Source organism: Rhipicephalus microplus, chromosome 2 (genome assembly GCF_043290135.1).
Source record: "Rhipicephalus microplus isolate Deutch F79 chromosome 2, USDA_Rmic, whole genome shotgun sequence".
Taxonomy (NCBI): domain Eukaryota; kingdom Metazoa; phylum Arthropoda; class Arachnida; order Ixodida; family Ixodidae; genus Rhipicephalus; species Rhipicephalus microplus.
This window is the reverse complement of record NC_134701.1, coordinates 275,352,515-275,376,916: the sequence shown is the minus strand read 5'-3', so window position 1 is coordinate 275,376,916 and position 24,402 is coordinate 275,352,515. Positions and strand designations below refer to the sequence as shown.

At 42.5% G+C, this 24,402-nt stretch overlaps 1 protein-coding gene across 1 annotated transcript in view; it reads right to left on the bottom strand.

Annotated features, from left to right (window-relative positions):
- Positions 1-17,209: 17,209 nt before the first annotated feature.
- Positions 17,210-24,402, bottom strand: part of ATP7 (copper-transporting ATPase 1) — a 39,360-nt gene continuing 32,167 nt past the window's right edge. Inside the window, exons 15-20 of the mRNA XM_075882026.1 lie at positions 23,590-23,742; positions 22,811-22,953; positions 21,466-21,669; positions 19,702-19,819; positions 19,044-19,146; positions 17,210-17,907 (exon numbers count right to left, since the gene is read on the bottom strand). Of these exons, the coding sequence (XP_075738141.1) occupies positions 17,637-17,907; positions 19,044-19,146; positions 19,702-19,819; positions 21,466-21,669; positions 22,811-22,953; positions 23,590-23,742 (992 nt within the window). The 3' untranslated portion in view covers positions 17,210-17,636. The remainder of the gene's footprint in view (positions 17,908-19,043; positions 19,147-19,701; positions 19,820-21,465; positions 21,670-22,810; positions 22,954-23,589; positions 23,743-24,402) is intronic.

The window sequence follows — 24,402 nt, the reverse complement described above, 5'->3', positions numbered from 1 at the left end:
CACTTTTCAGCACCCCCTTTTAGTCACTTGCACGCGAAAAGGGATCGGAACTTGTCGAATTGTGGCTATAAATGATCATTATTTGTTAGGAAAAATGCAATTTGTGGGCTTTAGCGTGGCTCAGAGTTCAATTTAGCGGATGTTCTGCTGTGCGTGAGTTCGATAGATGTGTACAGCAGTCCCGTATTTTTGCATGGGAAATTCAAGGGGATCTCTCAACTTTTTGATATAGCCAATAATTCGATATATCATAGTTTGATATACCCGGGATCGACTGTATTCTATAAAATCTAGAACCTAAAGCTGTTCTCAACAAACCAATACATCACTTTCTGAAAAGATGTTACTGTCCAGTTTTGTACTAACATAATGCAACAAAGTGAAACTTACTTCAAATACTTGGTAAAGGTAGTTCTTGTCTTCCTTAAAATGCGCGCAGAGGAATGGTAGCACAGCTACCTGGACTGCTTTTTCTCTTTGTCCTTCGTCTCTCACGCGCACCACCAGTTCCATAGTATGTTTCGTCGGCGCCTCCTCCATCATCTGAAATAATGCAGGCGCACAGGCCGCCATCCTCTCCTGGAAGATTTCCTGCAATTATTCCAAAAATCAAAGTAAATAACAGTTACTTGATAATAGATGAATTCATCTGTAGAGATATTAAAGTGAAAACTGATTGAAATGTAGAACTATATTACCACCCTACAATTGAGTGCAACAGCTGTGACACGCCAAAAAAAGAAGACAAAAAACAGACTGGTGGGGAATACCACCCTGAAACTACTGCACCAGCTTACTAGAACATGTTGTTGGCTAGTAGGTTCAGGCTGAAGAAAGGTAGGGACGTAAACCACATAGACAAGAAAAAAAGAAGTGGACGAGATAGAGCATTGATTGCAACAGATTTTGTTTGCAAAATAAAAAAGGCTCCTTTTGTTTTTGTAAACACCAAAGCATATGAGCAGGAAAATGGCGTGCACTCCACGATTATGACATCACTATAAAAAAAAAAAGGGGTTCAGCGGCAAATCGCTGTCACAACCAGACTCCCTTTCACAGTTATCTCCAACATCAGCAGGGGGTGTGCTACTGTGCTCTTGATCTGAACTGGATTCAATTTCAGGTACTTCCGTGCACTGTGTTGCAGTTTTGCCCCGGTGATACCTTGAAACATGTGTTCTGAAGGAACCTGCTGACCTCAGCACACTACCACAACCCACAAAAGGACACATAACAGCATCAATTCCACTCTCCAGATGGGCAGCTATGTGACCAAGAAGCTCCGTGCGAGTAGGCACACTCGCCCCGCATGACAACACAGAGCAGACAAACGCATCATCAGTCTGTTTGCTGCATCGCTTCTTGTGATGTCTGAAGACGTGACTTCTTAGGCTCTGATAGTTTTTAAACAAAGCTCCACAAGGCTCACAAGGGCAAAGGGCACCGCCCAACACACTGCTGTGATAGTGGTAGTGCTCGAAGTAGTCGGTCAATGTTGAAAATGTCTGTGCGCAATGCCGGCAAGTGGGCATTCTTCATTGATGTTATGGCTGCAATGAAGGTAGAGCACTTATTTTGCTAAATTACATTCACTGGCTTGTGCACTTTTTCAGACCGCCCAATTTTATAATAAAAACACTGCTACAATGGTAATAATACCTTACAGTCTACAATAGTAGAATCATTCCAATATCTGGTTAGCATGTCAGGTTATGTTCAATTTCATATGAACATTAGCCAATGCTTTTTAAGCAGTCCTCTATATAAGAGCACAGTGAATATAAATATTCTTGACCTGCTACAAATGTTTAAACTAAGTTGAAGCAGGCGGCGCAAGGAAAAGAAATAATGACGGAGACTGTAACATTAACTGCACAAATTCTACAGAAAACTGCACCCATACTTGCGCAACTTGGGTCTCTTAAAAGGCTATTCCTGAATGTGCAGTCAAAAGTGAGCTTAGCATATGCTCCAACATTACACATGTTCACAACTTAAGTAATGCTATCCATTATATCGCTAATGTTGACAACAGATGTTCATATCTTGCACATATGTGAAAGCAGCTTCAGCCTCTCAAGTGCAGCCAGGTCCAATATTGAATACAATTACTTTAAAATTTTAGCTTGAAACATAATTACTTTAAACAATTACTTAAAGCTTTTTGTGATATATTGACTAATCAAACAGTTGATACCAAGTATGAATTGCACCGTAGCCTGCCAGTAGTACGCGCAAGAGATGGAAATGGGTGGCTTCAAGATAGGGCACCCAAAACTTCGCATATGCGATCGCTTGATTCTGTTGCCATACACCAACTTCTTGGGTACACACAAGGACTCCCATGCTGGATTAGCTGCAGTTAAGCAGTAGTATGGCTAAGTGACGTGCAAATTCGCAATGTTGTCGGGTGTAAGCAATGTGTCGTGCAATTCCAAAGAAATGAACTGCTGAGCACGCAAATCAATAGACACAACAGAACATGCATGCGAAATGCGAGCGCCAATCGTACCTCACGGCTGTCACTCAAATTCCGCCAAGTACGGCAAAATAAGTTTACACACAGCCAAGTGACAGTTGCTGCCCCTGTCGTCTCCTACACCTATTTTTGTAGTAATGGACGTATGACTTGCAAGCGATGCAGGCATGGAAAACACGAGTGCTTTGTCTGCGCTCGATAAGACGACAAAGACACGTACACGCCTGGTGTGTACGTGACAGCAGACTCCTGCTGATCCGGCTTACAAGTGCACCTTATAACAGCCATGTGCATGGGCACCGAGGAGATCACTAATGAGTGCGTGCACAAACTGACCTGTGACATCCTCAAACTACAAAGATGCAACTCAACAGCAGGCTTCACCACAATAATACAATTAAGTGACACTAACAAAGGAAAAATGCCGTTATTGCTGAGTGCAAGCAATGCTTCATATAATTCCGAAGAATTAAACTGTTCACTGTACTGCTTCCTGCATGCGCAACTCAATAAAGGTGCAACACAGCGTGCGAGCACTATGGTCGTACCTCATAGCCGACACTAAAAATCCACAAAATGCACTGAAATATGCCTACGCACAGTAATGTTACCGTTGCTACCCCTACTGTTTTCTGTGCCTAATTTAGTAATAAGGTATGTATGAGCGATGCAAGCATGGCAAACACGTGTTTCATTATTCACCTTATAATAGCGACAGACATGTTACATGCCTAGCTCGTATGAGCTGTGGCATGCGAGTGCACCTTATAACTGTTTATAAGATAGGTAATGATCGATAACGGTGAAATAAATGCCTACCTGATTGTGATGTGTGCCAGGTGATGGACTTCGCAGGAAGGTGAGAGAGCTCTGACAATAGCCGCCTGCCTTGACCACGTAGGGTGCCAGAGACCACTGAGCTGAACAAGTGAAGAGTGCGCCAAAAAACTTGACAAGTGAGGAACCAAACAAATGAACTGCTAGCACTACTTGGTCCTGAGCACGTAAATCAATAACAAGATGCAACACAACCTGCATGCAAAATGCGAGCACCAATCGTACCTCACGGCTGTCACTCAGATTCCGCCAAATATGGCAAAATAAGTTTACACACAGCCAAGTGATAGTTCCTGCCCCTGTCGTCTCCTACACCTATTTTTGTAGTAATGAACGTATGACTTGCAAGCGGTGCAGGCATGGAAAACACGTGTGCTTTGTCTGTTGCACTCAAAGGTGGTGTGGTGTCCATGTCGAACGCGGACAGCATCATGGGCACTTCGGCATTGGGGTCACTAGTAGCCGGCGTTGCGCCCGCGCCAGTGTTGGGTCGGCGCGGGCATGACCTACTACACTCCTGACCTGTTCAGATAGCGGGGTTCCTATGGGAGCGCGTGTCCCCGCTCTCGTTCAACCGCTCACCATTGGTGGCGCTACCTATAACCTGTTCGTCTGTTTCTTTACGGTTGTTTTGTAGGCGCTGGTATAAGAATGCCTGCATTCTGTAGTGAACTGGCGGCATATATGTGACTATTTCTTCCCATACATTGCTGGTTAAGCAAGGTGTTCAGAGCGCTTGAGTATTTATAGCACACTGGTTGACAAACGTGGGAACCCGTAGATTTACACGATGTAGGGCAGCCTATGCGTGGTAGCGTGCATTTTATTGCAAAAAAATTCTGAATGTCTTTTAGTATTATTATTTCTGAATAATTCTAAATTTTGGATCATAAATACGCACTACGAGTGCTTTGTTGGTCAAAATTTGACCACAAAGAGTGAAGATGACGTCAGCGAGCAGGTGCTGACTAGCGCCACGCCGCTCGTAGGTGACGGCCCTAGCGGCAGAAGGTATGAACTAGAACGTGGGCGCTGGAAGAGGTGCTCTCTGGGCAGGTCAGGAGTGTAGTAGGTCATGGGCGCGGGTGCTTTGTTAGGCCTAGCCTTGAACGTACCCCGGGCGCGTCCTCGTTGTGGGGTTTTTTTCGCTTCTGTGCTTTAAGTCCCGAAGATTTTGGTTGCAAAAGAGTCTTAGCAGCTTTACTGACCTTGCGCACAGGAATCTTGGAGGCAGGAAGAGAAGTTCCGGGGCAATCCGGCGTTTTTGTGGGAGCAGATGCAGCCGTGACTGATGTACACGACGCTCGTAGCGCCCTCTTAGGCTACGAAGGGAGGCGCTCAGCTGAAACGGCACCGGCGGGTGGTGCGGCTTTTAATCGAACTCGCGACGCTCCCTTTGGGGCAAACTGACTACTTTAGCGCCTGCCTACAATTTGTTTTTGTATTCTAGCCGACACCACGATGCACCGATGCTATCTTGCACCCATTCTATTGGGCAGTGATGGCCGGACACACCGCAGCAGTCGTGTTATTTTGTGTGACCATCAACGCATTTTTTTTTCTTTTGGCCTGTTGTGGTTGGGAAGAGCTATGGTGGTGCAAAAAATTTATCGGTTATTCAGGAAAAGTGGTGTAAAGGGAAATAGTTCTGAAGAATCGATGTTCTCGTCGCAGGTAGTGAGAACCATTCAACAACCGATGAATTCTTCGGTGACGAAGTGAAGTCGCCGTCGGTGTTCACCGAGTAGACTCATGAATTCATAAAAAGAACAAACGTTTCCCCGAGCCTTCCAAATTTTATTATTGGGCTTGAGCTTGCATGGTAGGCTTGACGGTGCGAAACAGCGTGAAAACAACGAGTTCATACAAAGAAACAGCAAACCGCACCCTTTTAAAATACACTTCATTACTGTGTTTCATTGACTGCGTGTTAATTGGTGTGCCAACTATACAACGCAGCTACGATTATAGGATTGCTCTCACTAAACAAGTCAAGGCTTGCAAGCACGAAAAAAAAAAGGAACGAAAATAGGAGAACATGTACACTGTCTCTTCTTCTGTGTGTCGTGCATTCTCACGATGTGACGAAAAAAAAAAAAACGTAAACTATTATGCACACCATCAAGATTCACATATATGCAGGGATTCTTGGACGGGTATGTTTTTTTTTCACTATCTTTTGTCAATAAAGTCTCATAGACGCAGTACAAGTACCTGTTCGCTTTCAATCTTGCAAGATTGAAAACGAAGTGCAGCGCCTTTCGACGATATATATATATATATATATATATATATATATATATATATATATATATATATATATATTTATATATATATATATATATATATATATATATATATATATATATATATATATATATATCGGAAGCGAAAAAGCACGACGTACGCCGAAACACCTTTACTAATTACAAATGTTTCGGCTGATGGGCCAGCCTTCGTCAGTGTGACCACACTAACGAAGGCTGGCCCACCATATCGTCTCGCTTTATAACTTTTTATGGCAACCCGACTTCGCTACTAATAGTAAATTTAGCTTCCCTTGCGGTGAAGTATCATAATGCTGTAATTATCCTCTTCCTTAATCGGTAAAAACTCTGAAACGTTCTCTTTTTCTTTTTTACCGCTGCTATCCTTCTCCGCCTCTCCGAATATATATATGTATCCATACTGGCACTTTCCAGTGATCCTGCATGCAGCTCTTTTTCTCCATTGTGAGTTAATGAACAGTTTCTCTTCCTCATTCTCTCGTATTTCTTAGTCTATCTTCGAACCCAATGTTGCTCTAAGCTTAATTTCCTCATCAAAGCCTGCCCAGTTATCACACTTTCCGTCTTCGTTTTCTGACTTTCCATGAGCGTACAATGCGAATCTGCGCATTCCTTACACACTGTGGGACGCCTCATCTTAGTCGGCGACTGCAGCGTTGCCGCTGTATGTATACGTTAGCCACCCGCCACGATAGCTCTCTCAAGGCATTGTCCATGGCTATCGCTTAATTTTCTGTTCTAGTTCACTGTATCATTGTCGAACGGGGGGAATGGTCAAAGTTCAGCCAGTATGTCGCCGACAGCTCTCTCAAGGCATTGCCCATGGCTGTCGCTTAACTTTCTGTTCTAGTTCACTGTATCATTGTCGAACGGGGGGAATGGTCAAAGTTCAGCCAGTATGTCGCCGTGCACACAAATCACGGAAGCGTGTTCTTGAAGTACAGAAGACATACGTTTTTCTGGTGTTTTACGGAAGGAGCGAAAGAACGGAAACATCGACTGCTGCTTTACGGCAACTCCTGCTGTTTCCCATAAACCGCAGCACAGTTTGTGCTTTAAACGTCCAGTCTCGCTATTTTTCAGGAAACAGATGTTACTCTGTAGTTTCTACGGTCTGCTCCGACGTTAAAACACGGATATTTTTTACAGTGTAGTACGTATTGTTCTCAGTATACTGTAGTACTAATTAAAGTACTAATGTAATTAAAGTACTAATTATATTCCTAACTCGACAAGTGCGCGCCTAAATCATTAAAGCGTCAATGACGCATAGGCATGCTCAAATGACAGCTAACTACGCTATTTTCGGCAACGTGCTAATTACGCGTTCGATTTTTTTTTCGACTGATAAAGACAGCATGTGAAATATGAAAAATATCACTTGACTCCGCTCCCACCCGCAAAGTAATCTTGACTTGCTACCTCTGAGTGATCCTGTTTGGAGCGCTGCTTCCTGATGCGAGCTGTACGGTTACTGTATATGCTGCCTATGCAGCAACTCTACTACGCCTGGCAGTCTAGCTCGTCGATACTCTATAGCTCACATGCCCTTGGAGTGTGGGTCACTATAGGCCTGACGTACAGCAAGCCCAGATGGGAAGCCATGCTGCACAGCGCGAAGTCTCAAGACCAAATCTTGGCCGTCCGATATGCCCGCGACAGGGCCCGCAGACTAGGTCGGTACCCACTTGGTAACAGCCGGGTGGGCCAGTGGCATCTAGATAACTTTAGGCCTGCTCATTGTGTCTGCCTGGGTCTCTGACGTCACTCCGTTGTGACCGGCGTGCCTATAATCTTGCTCTCGTCGCTCGATAGACATGGATTGGCAAGCCCGACGAACGTTTTCGTGGCGCGATGGTGTACTTGTTGGCGACTCGCGAAGACCGTCTGTGTACGTGAACTGTAGCGTGAATATGTGGTGTGTTTTGTGCACTGGATATTCGCAAACTGTATGGCTGCGAATCCGAACGGTTGGGCGATGCTGCGTTGCGAATTGTCACGGCAAAGCCAAGATGACGTCAAGATGACGTCAAGATGACTCATCAAGATGACGTCGACATTCGTCTTCTTCGTGACCTGAAGGTACGTGTGTGCAACGATATATATAATTGGTTCCAATGGCCCCATATTCACCACGTACCGTTCTTGCTCCAAGATAAAGGTGTCATGAGTGCTGACTTTTCGGCGTAAGCCCTGGCATTGAAATGCTAAATGCGCGTGGAAGTACATTTTTAGAACCGGTCTGCAGGGTCAGTAAACATTTTGCTATTGGTGATTAGTGCCATGGACTCGTATTACTTCAGCTCACTTGGTTGATAAAAATGGAAGGAATACGACTTAATGCGTCGGCTTTCTGTATAATTTTTTTGCCGATATTCATACCACTCAATTGCGGTCAGCATCTTAGCGTAATATGTTTTCTTGAAATTTAGATGCGTGTAGACACTTCGGTAAAGCGCTTTCTTAATTGGTTTTCAGGTGCGATTTCTACTTCAAGCTAGAATATTTAGGAACCTCTACCTAAATATACCGATCCAAGAACCGGCAGTGAACTAGAACCGCCCACTGGGGCTACACGGTTCAATACAGACCCAGTACTAACATTTTTGTCGGGACCTAAGTTATATGACCGACTATATGTATACGCTCCACTGCGAGAGTGCCAACAGATAAAGTGGCAACGCCGCTTCTTGTGCCTGTCAAAAGATTTTTTTGTGAAACGAAAGATTTTGTTTTCTCTTGCAATGGTCCTGACCCTGATAATATGCCGAATAACATACTTGTGGCAGCAGTGTAAACTCTCCTCAATAACTACGTGGCTATGAAGACAGATGTTCGGAAGAGTACAGATAAAAAATGCAGAAACTTTCCAGATGAGTAGGAACAGTTTCTATGCATGCTCTATGCATCGTGTGTGTGTGTGTGTGTGTGTGTGTGTGTGTGTGTGTGTGTGTGTGTGTGTGTGTGTGTGTGTGTGTGTGTGTGTGTGTGTGTGTGTGTGTGTGTGTGTGCGCGTGCAAATCAATGAGTAATGAATAAAATTCGGCTTATTTATTTCGTCACATTGCTGGTCCATCAAGTGTTGCTCTTATAGATCGACTATACACGTTCGATAGCGCATAATCTTCGACTTTTTCGTGGAAGAAACGACCCACACGTGAACCTGTAAGTGCTTTGAAGCGCAATAAAATACTTAAACCAGCGCCCCTTTTGACTCCAAAGGCGGAATAAAACTGTTGAGCGTGTAAACCTTGCCGCCAACGCTTTATCTTTTACTGGTAGCTCCCGTACGAGCACTCGCTCGGGCAACATGAGTGACGTCACGGTGGCAGTGAGCAGCCCTGATAGTCTGGGTGGCATTGGGTGGGTGAGGGGGACACTCTCTCCCACGCCAGTAACGGACATCAACAAACTTGCTCTCTTTCTCTCTCTAGTCGCATCATTTCCATAACTTCGTGGGCTTTATCAGTAAAAAATAATTGTTTTTTTTTGTTATAAAGAGCACACTTAGATGCCATTTGAACATGCCTACACTGCGAAACATTAATGCATAGGCGAGTTTTTGACTAGAGAAAGTAATCAATGCTGAATAATTAATCATCATAGCCTGATTAAACCTCATCAACAAAGAAAGTTCTGCTGGCTACCACGGTGTAGCGGGAACAATATGTCACAGCGGTGCTTCACGTGACGACTTTCCCCTTTTTTGTTTACTCCTGCTGCATGATATTTGGGCACCCTGCGAATTGCCCCCGTCGGCGTACGTCACGTAGCGCGAATATTTGAAAGCTTACCACGGCCAATAACTTTCCCACAGCTAAAACTTCCTTGGAAGATCAGTTTGTGTTCCTCTACAAAGGAAGGAATACCAATAACAATGCGACGCTGTCGAGTCACCCCGCTGAACTTTTAAGGGGACCAATCTTCGAGAGATAAAGGCGGAGCTTAACGACGTCAGCTTGCAAGTTGCGAGAATTCCCCACAAACACGGAGGAAGGAATGAGTTGTTTTTTTTTTCCCCATGCCCAGAAATATCCCCCGCTCACACGAATGAGACCAACGGAGGGGGAGACCAGTGTTACCACTCACCAGACTATTTCGGTGGCTTGTGCCAGTGGCGTAGTAGGGGGTGGCAAACCGGGCCCAGGCACCCCCGCCCTCCCGAATTTTTTTTCGCCGTTCCGTTGCATACATAGCGAAACATGACCATTTCCTGCTCACGGCTGGTTATTTTTTCATCCACTTTTCTTTTTTCTTATTTACATTTCATTATTTCTAATAACTTCCCCTGTACATTCCTTGGCATTACTGTCTGTTTGATCTCATTAATATTGTGTTAAAACACGGAAAAACGAGCCCTTAGGTATACACTTCTTTCCCTTTTATATATATATATATATATATATATATATATATATATATATATATATATGCCAACGCTTTGTACTGCCCATTTCACCAGGTGCTGACGACGAAAGCACCAACGTGCTGCCTCCTCTCCTGGACCTCTCACGCATAGTCATCGTCTACTGTCATTTTCTTGCTAACTTTAGAAAGCGCTGACGTCTAAGTACACTATAGCCACGCATCTTTCATTCAACGGTCAATTTGCTAACGCGACGCGACTTTCACCTTCTGTCAGTCCACCGTCGTTAGTGAGCGGGGGACGTATAAGCTCTACACCGTGCAGCCAATAGTGCCGTTCACCCCACGTGGCGTTTTTCCATCGCGAGAAACGCGGTAAGCGTTTCCAGCTCTATAGCTAGCGTGCACGGTTAAAAAAAAAACTCCCAAGCATTTCCCCGAGGGTGAACATGGTTAAGTGCGAATACACGGGGTGATGCTATGAGGGGTATTCATTAATTCGCACTATTATATTTATTAATCACACTATGGTGCCTTTATGGTGTAATGGTTCCTGGGAAACGCAATTTGATCACACGGGGGAGTTTACGTTAACTCACTGGCGAATGCCAACGGATTTTAACTTTACTCCCCCTCACGACCCGCTCTCGACGGGAGACTGAGAGAGAAGGCGGGCGCGCGAGAGAGAGGGGTGCGCGCGCAGCTGCAGCGAGCGAGGAGAGCGGAGGAGCGAGCGAATGGGGAGGGGCTATAAGGCGCGTTACTGACACCGATATCAGCGTCGCGTCCGTGGCTTATTCGGTAGAGCGTCGCGCTGCGGCCCGCCAAGTCCTGTTTCTTTTAAAGATAGAGAGAAGACTGCGGACGCCGCCGACGGCGGTGGATGGTTTGGGGTCGCTTATAAAGTGTATTCACACTTAAAATACTATGGAGTCAACAAAACAAACAGCGTCCTCGGCTCGGCGTTGGCGTTTCACAGCGGCGTCCCGAGCACACATTTCCGGATGTTCTTGAGTGGCGCCCAGCCAGCGAACGGTCGAAAGTGAGGCGCAAGCGGACGGGAAAGTGGGGCACAGGGAGGAGAGAGAGCGACCGGTGAGAGGAGCGGCGAAGCACTGCACCTACCCTCTCCTACACTCTGTCGCACCACATGCTCTGGTTGCTAGAGGCGAGGGTAAGCGCGCGCGGCCGCAGCTGTTGTTATGGCTGAAGGGGTGAAAGCGGAGAGTGACAGCGGCGCCGCAGACAACGCCGGATGCCTGACATAGCCCGACAAAAATGCATTCGCATTTTAAAAAAGTTCTAAGTTATACGACTTAATATTATACAATCCCTCGATACGAATTTCCACCATCACCGTGCTGTCCTACAGGCACACAGGTATTTTTCAGATTTGTTTAGTTTGTCTACCAGAGCAACTGATATATGAGGTTATAACTCAAGGCACTTACTCAGCCCCGTTTATTTCCAATTCCAGAACCTTTGAGCACTGCATACCCAAGACATGGGAAGTACTATCAGCGTCAAATAAAACCCAAACAGCGGCAAGCCTTCGCGATGGTACAGTGTGCACCATCCAGTTATCACGACTGGCAGGTGCGCGTATCCTGTTGGGCAGCTCTGCGCATATGCCTGTGCCTGGCCATGGTGACAAGTGGATGGTGTGTACTGTACCATGACGCAGGCTTTCCGCTGTTCCAGTTTCATTTGACGCAGATAGTACATGAAAAGCGGCAGAGGCTAAAGAAACCCAAAGGGAAAGGTAGGCATCATCTTCTGCACTTGTTTTTCCTGCCGTGAGCCCAGGAACTGAATGAACCTCATTTATACACAACTATACTATGACTAATAATCGTGCATACCAGCTCGCAAGCCACCAAATGACCATAAGGAATTCACACTCATGTGCAATGATGGTACATATACAGCTTTCTTTAATAAAGTTCGAAAAGTGCACACACAAACAAAATAAATATAAACAAATACACGCCCTTTTAATAACATCAGAAAGCAATACACAAAATAAAAATGTTGCTGTAAGCATCGAGTGTAAATGCAGTGTGCAATACCGTTTCTCTGCTGAGATAACGCACTCTCTTGGCACTAGTGTTTTTATGAAAGTTAGGTGGAGCTCCTCCATCTCCATCATGACATTACTGTCAAGGACGCTAGATTCACTGCTGTTGTCCTGGCTTTTAAATAATCAACACAAGTGTCTGTCTGGAGCATTGGTCCCAAAGAGTTCATCACCCCTAACATTGTGCACCAACCTTGAAAGGGACAAGGCAAACACGAAATCAATCTACCTCGTTACATAGGCCTCTTAGAAAAGGTGGCAATTTTCATCTCGTGACAATACAAGAGTTGGCTGTGAGCAGAGAACATCACGACTGAAGGGGACTATGGTAATTCCTGTGCCCTTCAAATTACCCACAATGAGCCTGTTCTCCTACGTTGACTCCACTTTTGATCTTATACACTCGGCAATGCATTCATGTCTGTTTATCAAGTGCAAGGGCTACATACAGGCAGTTGTACATTCCAAAACGTAACACAGAATTTATGAAGACTGCATCAAAAAGGTATACCGAAAATCTACTAAAAATATTCAGCATATTCATGATGAGAACCATGCAATCAACTCCATTACGAATTGGTGGGATGATGCCCTGTCAAATTATAAATGCAGACTGCATAAGCAAATACTACTGTATTTTCGCTGAGACAGCACCAGTCATATCTATAGTTCTAAATAATTGTGAAACGAAGCTTTTGTTTGTGAAAATAATGCTCCTGAAATTAACCTTCAATATGGTGAACCCTTTACTTCAGGTTGGCTTTACATTGGCCTTCGTTATCCCTATAAAAACATTGAAAACATAGGCAGAATATTGTACAAAATATAATAAAAGACATTCTCATCACCTACGCTGCCCTTTTCTAGAAAATGTGCTGTACTGAAATGAAAGTATATAAAAGCAATCCTAAAAAAGTACTATTTCTGTGTTAAACAGCATCACAATACTATGATGCTTTGCAGCTTGTAGCTGACATTGTGTGCGCTATAAATATCATCAGCTGAGTGTGGACTAATTATTATATCACAGGGCTTTTTAAAAGAAAACACAAAGAAAAATATTTTTTGGGCACAGTCTCATGTTCAGAAAGGACAGGAATAACACATCTTCGCAAGTGTACCTAACACAACACAAGCTTATTTTCTTTGTTACACTACTGCAATCAGAAACACAAAACACTGACTCACGACGTACTATTCTCGAGGCTTTCTTAGTAAAATAGACATTCTCCTGCAACTACGGCGGGGGCATACCATCTACCATTAGCGTTTGAGAGAGGTGGAACGTTGAATCTCATGCAGAATATCTCGGAGTTTCTAGGCCCTATGCTATGCACCATATGGGCACAGAGTGTCAGCGTGTTGTATGGACTACTTTTACGTCAGTGAAAGCGGTAGTGCTCGCACCTAATATTGCTCCATCCGTCCGACGCCACAAGAAACACTGTACGAAGGTGCATAAAGGTGCGCAAAACAATGCAATGGGGAAATTCAAATAAGAATGCGAGAACTTCACTAAAATATTGCAACAGTTGAATAATATGCATTAGGGAAGCAAATATAATTGCACATAAAAAAATAACCAAGAGCTCCTAAGCATTGTCCTTTGGTAAAAATTATCTGGGCCTGCATCTATTAAACCATATTCTAAGAATAACTGCCATTGAATAACATTCCAAACAAAATCCTCGTTAAAAACCCCATTGTCTGGCACAGCATATTACACGCTATGAAACCAGCGTCCAGGACAAGAGGCACGCATGGGAAATAAAAGAGCCCAGTGAAATTAGTAAGGTAGCTACAACAGTTGAATATCTTGCACGGCAGGCCTGAATCCTGTACAACATAAATTTGTGGCGTTCCGTACTGTCTTAGCACAACTTTTTTTTTTGCGAGTTAGCCTTAGTGATACCTGAATATTTGGAATTTTACCATGTGCATATTTTAAGCCGTCCTTGAGAAAAACAGATTGGGCAAGGCAACACTTTTGATGGTGGACTAATCTGCCAGGAGATAGCCACCCCAGTTCCTCCAATGCGACTTTATCACAATGTTTCCGCTATACTTTATCGAGTTCAAACAAGGGGAGAACATGGGCTAATTCAGTAGCCAGTTTAGACAGTATAACAAGCAATGCTACTCTCCATATTGCACCAGATAAACACCTACCCAAACTACAGCGACTGGTTCATACCAACAAGATGAACATTGTTCATTCACATTTTACTTGTGCGATATAAGCAAAATTACCCACACTCTCCTCTCAACCAGGCTTGAGAGCACTCGACAGTAACTACATACATTTATAAAAGCTCTGTACAGGTACTAACACACCTGAGAATGCATGCACGGAGCAACACGACACAGAATAAAGCACAAACAGCACTTGGTAATAATAAATTGCAATGCAAAAGATCCAAACACTATCCGACGGTGCCATAGCACAATGCATTTTCCATTCAGTTCGAATATGATACAATTTTATAAGACTACCATATCTACAATCAAATGTAACTAATATTTTAAAGTTTCACATAGGGGCAGCAGACAATATGGGAGATTAAATAAATAGGTCTAGTAAACTGCAAATGTAAATCTATTTCATTAAAGTGGCATTCTAAGAGCCTCGCATTCATGACACTCCTCCTTAAGTTCTTTGTTTTCTAATCATGTTCAACTCATGAATAGTGTAATGACCAAACACCAACATAACACATCAAATCTTGAAAGCAAATGCAGTTAGCTGAAATTTAATTTAGTGCCTGCAGGTATGTCCCACATATACTTCTCAGCCACAAAATCCTTTTCTTTTCTGCATGAAGAAGCACTTGTATAACATAACAGTTACAAGAAGTCGCATACATCCTGCAATAACAGTAGACTCTCAGTAAATTGAAATCTCTTTCAAATAAAATTGCTGCTTGTATGCAATAACTGTATCTAACTGATCTAGCGTGATTGGTTTTAGACTTCAATTCCGCACATCTGTTCACCTTTCAGTAAATGGATCACTTGTTAACCGAAACATATTTTCCTGGTCCCTTCAGGTTCTGTTTAATAGAAGTTTTCAGTACACAAGTTTGGGCACAGAAAAGCTAAACCTTTTGCATAGCTATTGGGTTCCCACAGATTTTATGGGATTATTTTCGAGTGACACAGTACAATAGCTCGGCACACGAGCATGGATATAAATCATGCAGTTAAAAAATATTTATGTTACAATCCCAAAGCCAGTTCAATGATGATAAAGTCTTGTGCAACTATGAGCTTGAATTAGCAAACTTCACTGCATTGTTTTTAGTGCCAGGTTACAAATAACAATTGAAATAGCATTGAACACAATACAATAGTGGAATAAATAGTGGCAGATTCAAGAGTTCACAATAAAATAGGCCAACGACATAATGCCATGAAACGCTCATGCATTACAGCAGTCATGACTTAAAGCTCACAAGTACACACCAGCCACTGAGGTGCAATTTATAATCGTAACACACATACAAAGGTGTAAAAATATACATAACATTCAAGTTATTCTGACACTACAGAAGCCATTCATGGATAGATGCCAGGTTTCACGAGTGCCTGTTTTGTGAATACAACACTGTAGTCAGTTTTCACGTTACAAGTTCTACACACAAAATATTACACATAAACCACTAAAAAATGCACGTTCAATGTGATGATACACAAAAATATTGGAAATATTACTTCGCAGCATTTGTGCTCATTTTGTGCACTCAGAATAACACATCAATAATCTTCAAGCTCGCAAAAAGTCTAAACTGTAAGTAAGCCAGGCATGTATATGGTTGCCCGATAAAAGATAGCTTAAAAAATACTATGTTGTAAAGTAGCGACATCAAGCCAATATTATGGCGGTCCACCCGACAAAACAAATAAAAGCAATTTCATACTTCAATATGGCAGTTGTGAAGTGATGTGAAGACTAGTATAGGTCCCCTCAAGCTTCACAAAGTTAATTGCATACAAAATCAGCTGAGTCACAGTCGACTCATGTTAACTCAACCTCCGCCATTCCTTTGCTTGAGTAGTGTAAGGCGTAATAAACTGGGATCCACACTAAATTTCAAGTTTATGCAAACGAATATATAGATACAAATCTAGATACGCATAAATCTAGGCCTATATAAAGATTTAGGCACACGTAGACATTGACACAGGTAAATATAGGCGTACAAAGTTAGTACACTGGCAGCTGTGTTCCCATGCCATTTAACGTGCTAAGAATAGAGCCAGAATGAAGCATGCCTCGGTTTTCTTTTTCTTATCTTTATGATTCACCTTTCCTGCCACTTAATTTCTCAACTATCCTCTTTCTGGGCTAGCGCCAGTTGTTTTTGACAACTAAATAATCTCCAAACTATTTGTTTTTAGAGATAAACAAGACCTGATTCCCGAGATCATGATGGCATCTGATGTACAACAGGAAAGCAGAGATAATCATCTGTGTGATATGGTACATCTTTCTGCTGTGCTTAGGTGAGCAAAACTTTGTCCAGGCTCTCAACAGAGCCCTAAAAAGCAAATGTAAAAGTTTACTTGCAAAATTAAAGATATGCTGCATGGAACCCCATACAATAAAGGCTTATTCTAACTTTGTAGTATTATAATGCAATGATACCACATCAGGGCAATGAAAGCTTCAGGTTTGTTTGAAATAAACCCAAACTTGAATAGGTTTGAATTCTCACGAGTTGACTGTGTACTCAATGCATTTAATCTCATTTTGGCACGTCATTTCATCTTTAGCTTTTGCAAGTGCTTCTTGCGTATTATAATACAACACATCTCGCCATTCCCATACAATCTGTCATTTATATCTGTGAGAGGTCATATTCACGGAATACATGCGAGTTGAGAAACAAAGCGATGTCTCAATTCTTTCAAGCACAAGTTGCTATAATCTTAAGATATGGTTTCATGTACATAAGTAATCACGCCTGCTAACTCCTTCACAAAACTACGCATCATCCACGTAGCACATGGGTAACTATCTTAGTAACAAATCATCTCACAATTTACCATTAGGAAACAGTTCTCTGTTAGTCCCATGCTGTAAATGCTTCCAGCTGTGATATCAACATACTGCATTGATGCGTTGAAATGTTCCATCTAGATTCCTGATAAGGCAACCAGGTCACAGCAGTGCCGAAGAAGCAAGAACCAGGCTTGTTAAGTTGGAAAGCCAGTTCATCCAGCTGTAAAGCTCTCCATGAAATATATCGCACACATGCTCATATGTCGCACCACAGTAGCGGCCTTGACGAACGAACTGTTCTCCGTAAAGAGGCTGGCAGCCAGGAATACGTGAATAGCAGCTCTAGAGCAGCGAAATGCCATCAGTGACTCTCCTGGATGTACCTTGGACTTTCCAACAGTGTCAGTTAGCAACACCAGAATGAACATGTACTGTAATTGACGCACCTATTTCGTATGTGGCCGTGAGGTGGTCAGTCACCAAGCCGTGCCAGCTTGTAGTTGACTAATCGTGCTTCAATCTGGCCATTATCACATTGAGAAGCACACATAACAGCTGCGGTCAGCAGTGGTTGGGCACAAGTTCAATCTACATGCCGATGTCTATGTTCTCCTCATCCTGACCTAAAAGATGCCCTTGCTTCGCCTTTTCGGCTTTGTCTCGCAGACTGCTGAAGAATATGGCAAATGTCGAACCACGAATGGATGACTTTATTTGGGCGTCATTCCTGGCAGGCACATCATCCAGACCGCAGTGGAGAGACAGGTCGTCATAGTTGGAACCACGAAAGTTGCCTTGCCGCTGAAGCTCCGAGAGGTATTGAGGTGTTTCCAGGGTAGCCCGCCTTGGTTTCTTAAACCTAGTGAGAAGCCACACAGTTAAGCTTTTGTGAACGTGCTGCACACTTCATAGCACAGTAGAATTGCTACGTTTTTGTGTAGACTAACGAGGCTGGAATCTATAATTTGGGATTCGAAATTCACAACTCTTCCGACTCATGTCCACAATTTGCCCATTCGTATTCATGCTTCGCACCTTAACTTATCCACAGTGACACTATCAGCCGCCTGTAACTGCCACTAAGGTCATGATAGCAGCAAGCAACTAGTTTGGAGCAATAACATTCAGTGAGACAAGCTGCAACATTTTCGATAAACAAAAGTAATTTTCTGGCAAGACAAGGTTTTCACAAGTGACACTTACAGTGCAGTATCTTAAAATGACTATGAGAAAAAAACTAAAGGATTCATTTATTCTCAGAAAAACAAGAAAAGCACAATGACAAGCCCGCACAAGATAGTGGAACCACCTTTGCAAAAGGGACGTTTCCAGCACCTAAAGGGGCACTAAAGAGAAAAATAATTTTTTAATACTTAATTACTTGGTCATCATACTAAGAACACCATGATTGTCACAAGAAGACTCCCAAAGAGCCAGAGAACGTGCAAAATAAGTCTGCATTCTCCTGTACCGATTGCACCGATTGTCACACGTTGAATAACTTCACGCTGAAGAGTTCCCGTTTTCTTTGGCGAGCTTGAATTTTTTCGTGTATATAATTCCTGTATCCCATCACAAGATAACAGTAAAAACGCGACGAATAGATGGCCAAACCTAAACTTTCGAAATCATCTAATTGTGTGTTGCAGTGCGGACATTTAAAACAGGGGGGAACAATTGGCGCGACAGGCCCTTGCACACCTACAGTGCAGAAAGTAGCCCGCGCTTTGACAGTAGCCCACTCGCCTGCTAGGCAAGGTGCGTGCCCGCTTGCCTTGCCAAGCGGGTCTTGAGCGAGTAGGGGTGTGCAAAATATGCAAGTATATATATTCTTTTTTCTGTAAAGCTCATAAAAGATCAGAGGTGCACAAATTATACGAGGGCGCAAATTATGCAAGTAAATACGATAATCACATACAGAACATGCCTGCAATACCGTTATATAAAAAATGACTTAGCCAAGGTAAGACATGCAATGCCGCAGCAACAACTTACAGCTTCAGCATGAGTGAAAATGTGACTACAGAGACACTTGACATGGCCATGGCTAAAGATCCCATCCAAGGCTTGAGGACGAGACCATAGGGCATGAAGACACCTGTGCAGCAAATCACATGTATGGTCAACATTATCGTATCTGCAGCTTATACATTCATGCTTTCATTTTTACTTTCTTCACTAATGCAATCGTGGTACAATAGATATTTTTTCTGGCGAGGAGATTGGTGGTGACGAAGTAGCTTGAGCTTAGATGTGACACTTATTTGCTGGGTGCAGATATTGGGCATCACAAGAAAGTGGTGAGTAAAGTATTAACATATTCATAGAGATAAATCTAAGAAACAGCAAGGTAAAAGCTACAAAGGAATTAGTGGTTGACAACTTGTGTTCATTTTCATTGACAGATTTAATGCAGGTGTTATTTGTGCTAGGTTCGAAAGTATACCCAAATTTGCCTCAATTAGAATCGATTAAGAATCGAACAATTTTATGGCATTGTTAGGGTCAAATCATAAGTCAACTTCCTTGATACAAACCCTGGATGACACTGACTGCCTATGTCCTCACCATAAAGCAGTTTTTCAGTGCTGCCTAATCAAAGCAATAAGTTAGAATCACCACAAATACCTGAGGGACCTAGAAGGATACGTACCAGCCGCCAGTGGAATTCCGACAAGGTTGTAGACCGTGGCAAAGAAAAAATTAAGGCGTATCTTTTTTACAGTGGCTTTGGAGAGGGCTATGGCACCGACAACATCAAGAAGATCATTCTGAAACAAAATGATCACATAACGAACCTGCAAAACCTGAACAAAACTTGAATAGACATTGCAGTGAAACAATGAATCATTTTATACCAGCAAGTTACTCTAAGAGAAATTCATTGATTTTGTCACAATCACTTTCTTAATAGATAAGAAAACAAGTGTGCGTCAATGTTTCATTTTCAGATTTCATGTCAAATTTCAGCACAAGGACGTCACCACGCTGCCCTGAATGTCAATGTCTCTCTGCCTCTCTTTCTTTCTTTCTTTTTTTTTTTTTTTTGCCAGCTGGCTCTAAGTTTTTCTGAAACCTGTCATTCTAGGTCTCAGATTTCGATAGAACATAATTTATTTCATTAATACCAATAGAGATTAGCGTTTGCAGTGAATATCTTTGACGTAACAGCGAGTTCATACGAAACTCCAGGACCTTACAGTGTCGCCAGTTTTGCATGTTCTTGCAGGTTTCTAGCTAGCCAAGCATCCTTTCGGACCTTTGTTAGCCAAAAAAGAAACTTAACAAAGACATCGTTTATAAAAAATCTGTAATTAAGCCATTAAAATGACTGAATCATTAAAGTTTAAGGCCCCTTTAAGCATTTCCTAAGTTGAAAACGAAGTACAGTACTCTGCAATTATAACCATGAGTCTTTGCAAATATGTTTACGTAGTACTACATGTCTAAGAGCAAGTATATATAATAGTATTGAAAGTTGGGCTAGTTGATATAGATGCATTTTTGGTTACAGCATGAAAACGACGAAGACAGAAAAAAGGAGGGACCCAAACGAGTGTTGAGAAGATATGTGAACACTTTTTCCGTCAGATATAGCTGCGCCTCACTGACGCATGCCTAATTCATTTGTTTAATTATTGAGCATCGTGCTATTTTTAACGATAAAGTTGGTAAAACTGCACTCAACGTTATGTTTTGCAAAATCGGCACTACCATTACATGAAAAGTCTCTATCATTTTCCCTAGTTATCTGGAATCTGTGATTCAACAAAATCTCTGTATTGGTAAAGACAGGTGAACAGCCACACGTGGTGCAGTGCGATGCCAGATGCAAAGCGTTGGGATTCTTGAACGAATTTCTGTGCTTTCTCAAGCGCACATTAATGCAATTAATGCATTAATGTGGCAGAGTAGCCATTGTATTAATGTGCCCTTAAAAGAGCACAGAAATGCGCTCAAGAATCTGAACGTTCTGCATCTGCCATCGCACCGCAGCACGAGTGGCTGTTCCCCTGCCTTTGCCGATACACAGATCCCAGATAACTGGGGAAGTGATAGACGCTTTCCATGCTAAACAAACGGGTGAAGCATGCCTCAGGGAGGCATCGCTACATCTCGCAGAAAAAGGGTTCGCATATCTTCTCAGCACAAGAGCCGTCAACTGATGCCCTGTGTAACTTTTTATATTCTTTTTCAACACCTCTGCTCAATGTTTACACGCTTCTTTTTTTCATTATTTTTTTATGTTATTGTGTTCTTCAAACAAAACTTGGAAGTTGCGAGTCTGCGCTCGGTTGTCTTCCTTCTGTTTTCCGTCGTCATCATTTTTGCGCTGTAACCAAAAAGTAAATACATACTGCTAAACAGTGAGCCAGGTTGCGTTCGAGAGTTTTGAAGGGGTGGTCAGTACACTCACACGAACGAGAACAACGTCGGCAGCCTCGACAGCAACATCGGTTCCATTAGCAATGGCAATGCCGATGTCAGCTTGAGCCAGGGCTGGGGAGTCATTGATGCCATCTCCTACCATAGCAACACGTCGTCCCTGCTCTTGCAGCCTTTGAATCATCATCACCTTATGCGATGGAAGCACTTCCGAATAGACGTGCTTGATTCCGACCTAGAAATGAGGCGACGAACCAGCGTGTTGTCCAGTCTAAATCTCAAACAACAAATCTTGTTTTAATGTGGTCTGAATCCCGAACATACTATGGAAGAGTTAAGAGACACTTGAATTTTAATAAAACAGGGGGATTATGATCAAGGGCTCACTTGTTTTGTCATACACACTCTAATGAAGCCAACACATAATGATGCTAAGGGAGGTAAAAGGCACATTTTTGTATGTTTAAACTGTAGTATATTAATTGACAGATGGAAAGGAACTGAAGTGGATGAAAGATTAACGGGCCACAGACAGGGACCGAATCTACGAATCGGATGGTTGTAGGTTTGGTTACGCAGCTAAAGGGCGACTGTTGGAGGGCTGTGGGCACATTTATTTCTTGAATATTAACCAAGTGAAATTGCAGTGAATTTTGGGTTCAAAGCAAATTCAAAGTAAACAGTGGCTTTGATCGAATGATTTTGAATTGAATTCGAACACTTATCACATATTAGTACAAAGAAAAATGGGCATATTTGTCACGGCCCAACTAACCTGCACACAATTTTTTTTAAATTAAAATCAGGCCTGTGCAAACGCCATTCTATTTGGTTCAAAGGAAGTGCAAAGAACTTTCAATAATAGGAGGATTTAACTTCCGGTAGAATGCAAGTGATAACCTGTAAAATGTTTTATGTTTTCAAATCTACTATAGTCAGAGGATATAAGCATGTATAACAAGCTTTTAAAATTTTAAAAATGATGATTTGGTGAGAGAGTAATACGTTCATTATAACTGAGGGGCTTAGGGACAGTGCAGATATTTCCTGAATTCACGGCACAGCACCTGTTCACTGCAGCAAAACCACTTTTAAAGGGGTCACTTGCGGAGTAATATAGCACACCTACTATTTGTTCCTTTTGAATGCTTCGAAATATCCAAATTAAATTCGAATCGAAGTGAATTCAAAAAGAGTAATAGCAGAACATTCAAATATTTGCACAAGCCAAGTACAACTCTAATACACATGCAGACCAAGCAAAATAATAGAAAAAAAATATGTCAAAGTAGTGCTACACGTGCGAAAGGATGAACAGCCATGGCCAAAATGGCAAATAAAACTGATCAGAGAAAGAGCAGTGCTGCCGTCCACACCTGACGAGCTATCGATGCTGCAGTGCGCTTGTTATCGCCTGTGAGAAGAATGACATCATGGCCCATTTTCTTCAAGGTGTAAACTGTCAAGTTGGCTTCAGGCTTGACAGTGTCAGCGACTGCCAGCATGCAGACCAGGACTCCTGTCAAATGAAAAGCAGCGAAGTTTATTTCATATCGTACCTTGCTAACATAGAATGCTAAGCAGCTTAGCAGTCTAATGAAGGTGTTTGTTTTCACAGCAGTAGCTCAAAATTTAAAACCTCTCCATGTCAGACATTGTACATCATGTTTGTGCTTATTAATCAGAAAACATAAAAAAAAGACGAAGCAGTGAAAACAGTGACTTGAGACAAAGAGCCACATACGTTTGATAAAGTGGTGAACATGGTCAAGTAAAATAACTTTTAAAGATAGTACACGTGGCAATAAATGTTTAAAAACAGATGAAAGGGACAAAACGGCAGAATGACATGAACTAACAACACTAGCGCAGTAGCATTATCGCAGCCAGGGCTTCAAACACGCAAGTTTACACAGTCAGGAAGACAGCAATATGCACATTCAGAGGGCATGTCTTTTTTATTATCCCTACAACCCAATGAGTGCAGTTCCAAGCACACACATGAAATGTGCAGCTCACATTCGTACACATCAGAGCACATCAGAGCACATCAGACCACATCAGACCACATCAGAGCACATCAGCTTTAAGTGGCATAAGCGGAACAATGAGTGCAAGACAGCATGACTGGTAGATAAGTGAAGAGACTGATTACCATCAATGGCACAGAGCACTGCTGTCTGACCCTTCTCTTCGTGATGCTCCATGAGTTTGCTCACTTCAATGTCAACTGCAATGCCATTACGATGCATCCATTCCCTGTTACCAATGAGAACCGTGTTGCTGTCACCATGGATGGCCAAGCGTTCTGCACAAGCCAAGCATATCAGGTTAACCAGCGTTTTTTTTTACACTCCCACAAAAGTACCATATTATTGGTACTTCTAATGGGCCATATGAACCAGAATACACTACTGAAATGGCACCTCAAGTTTTCGTGTGCAATATACAGCCCTAAATTGTGCATCAAGATATTAAAGTGAACAAAAATCATGAAAGATAATAGCAAAGTACAAAAATACCATACAAGCAAGAAAAAGTATTACCGTATTTACTCGCATAATCCTCGCACTTTTTTTGCCAGAAAACTGATGCAAAGTTGGGGGGTGCGAGAATTACGTGGGGAAAACTTTCCACGAAAACGCAGAGAGTGAAAAAGAAAACGAAGTGGCCGCAAATCGGGATTCTCACACCAGCAACTTACAGCAAGCTTTAAGAAATACTAATTAGAACTTACCTCAACAATAAAAGCAGAGGTTCGACACAAGGCAAGATTTATTTGAGACACAAAAAGTGGAAGCAAATAGTCGAGAATTAGAATACCATACGCGAAGCTTGTGGGCGTTGGGGGCGTAGCGGTAGCGGTCGGCGCTCAACAGGAGTGCTCAAAAGGTAAGCGTAGGACGTCAGTATTGGGCTGATGGCTATTTAACAGAATCGTCCGCAATTTCCTTCTGAAGAAATAAAG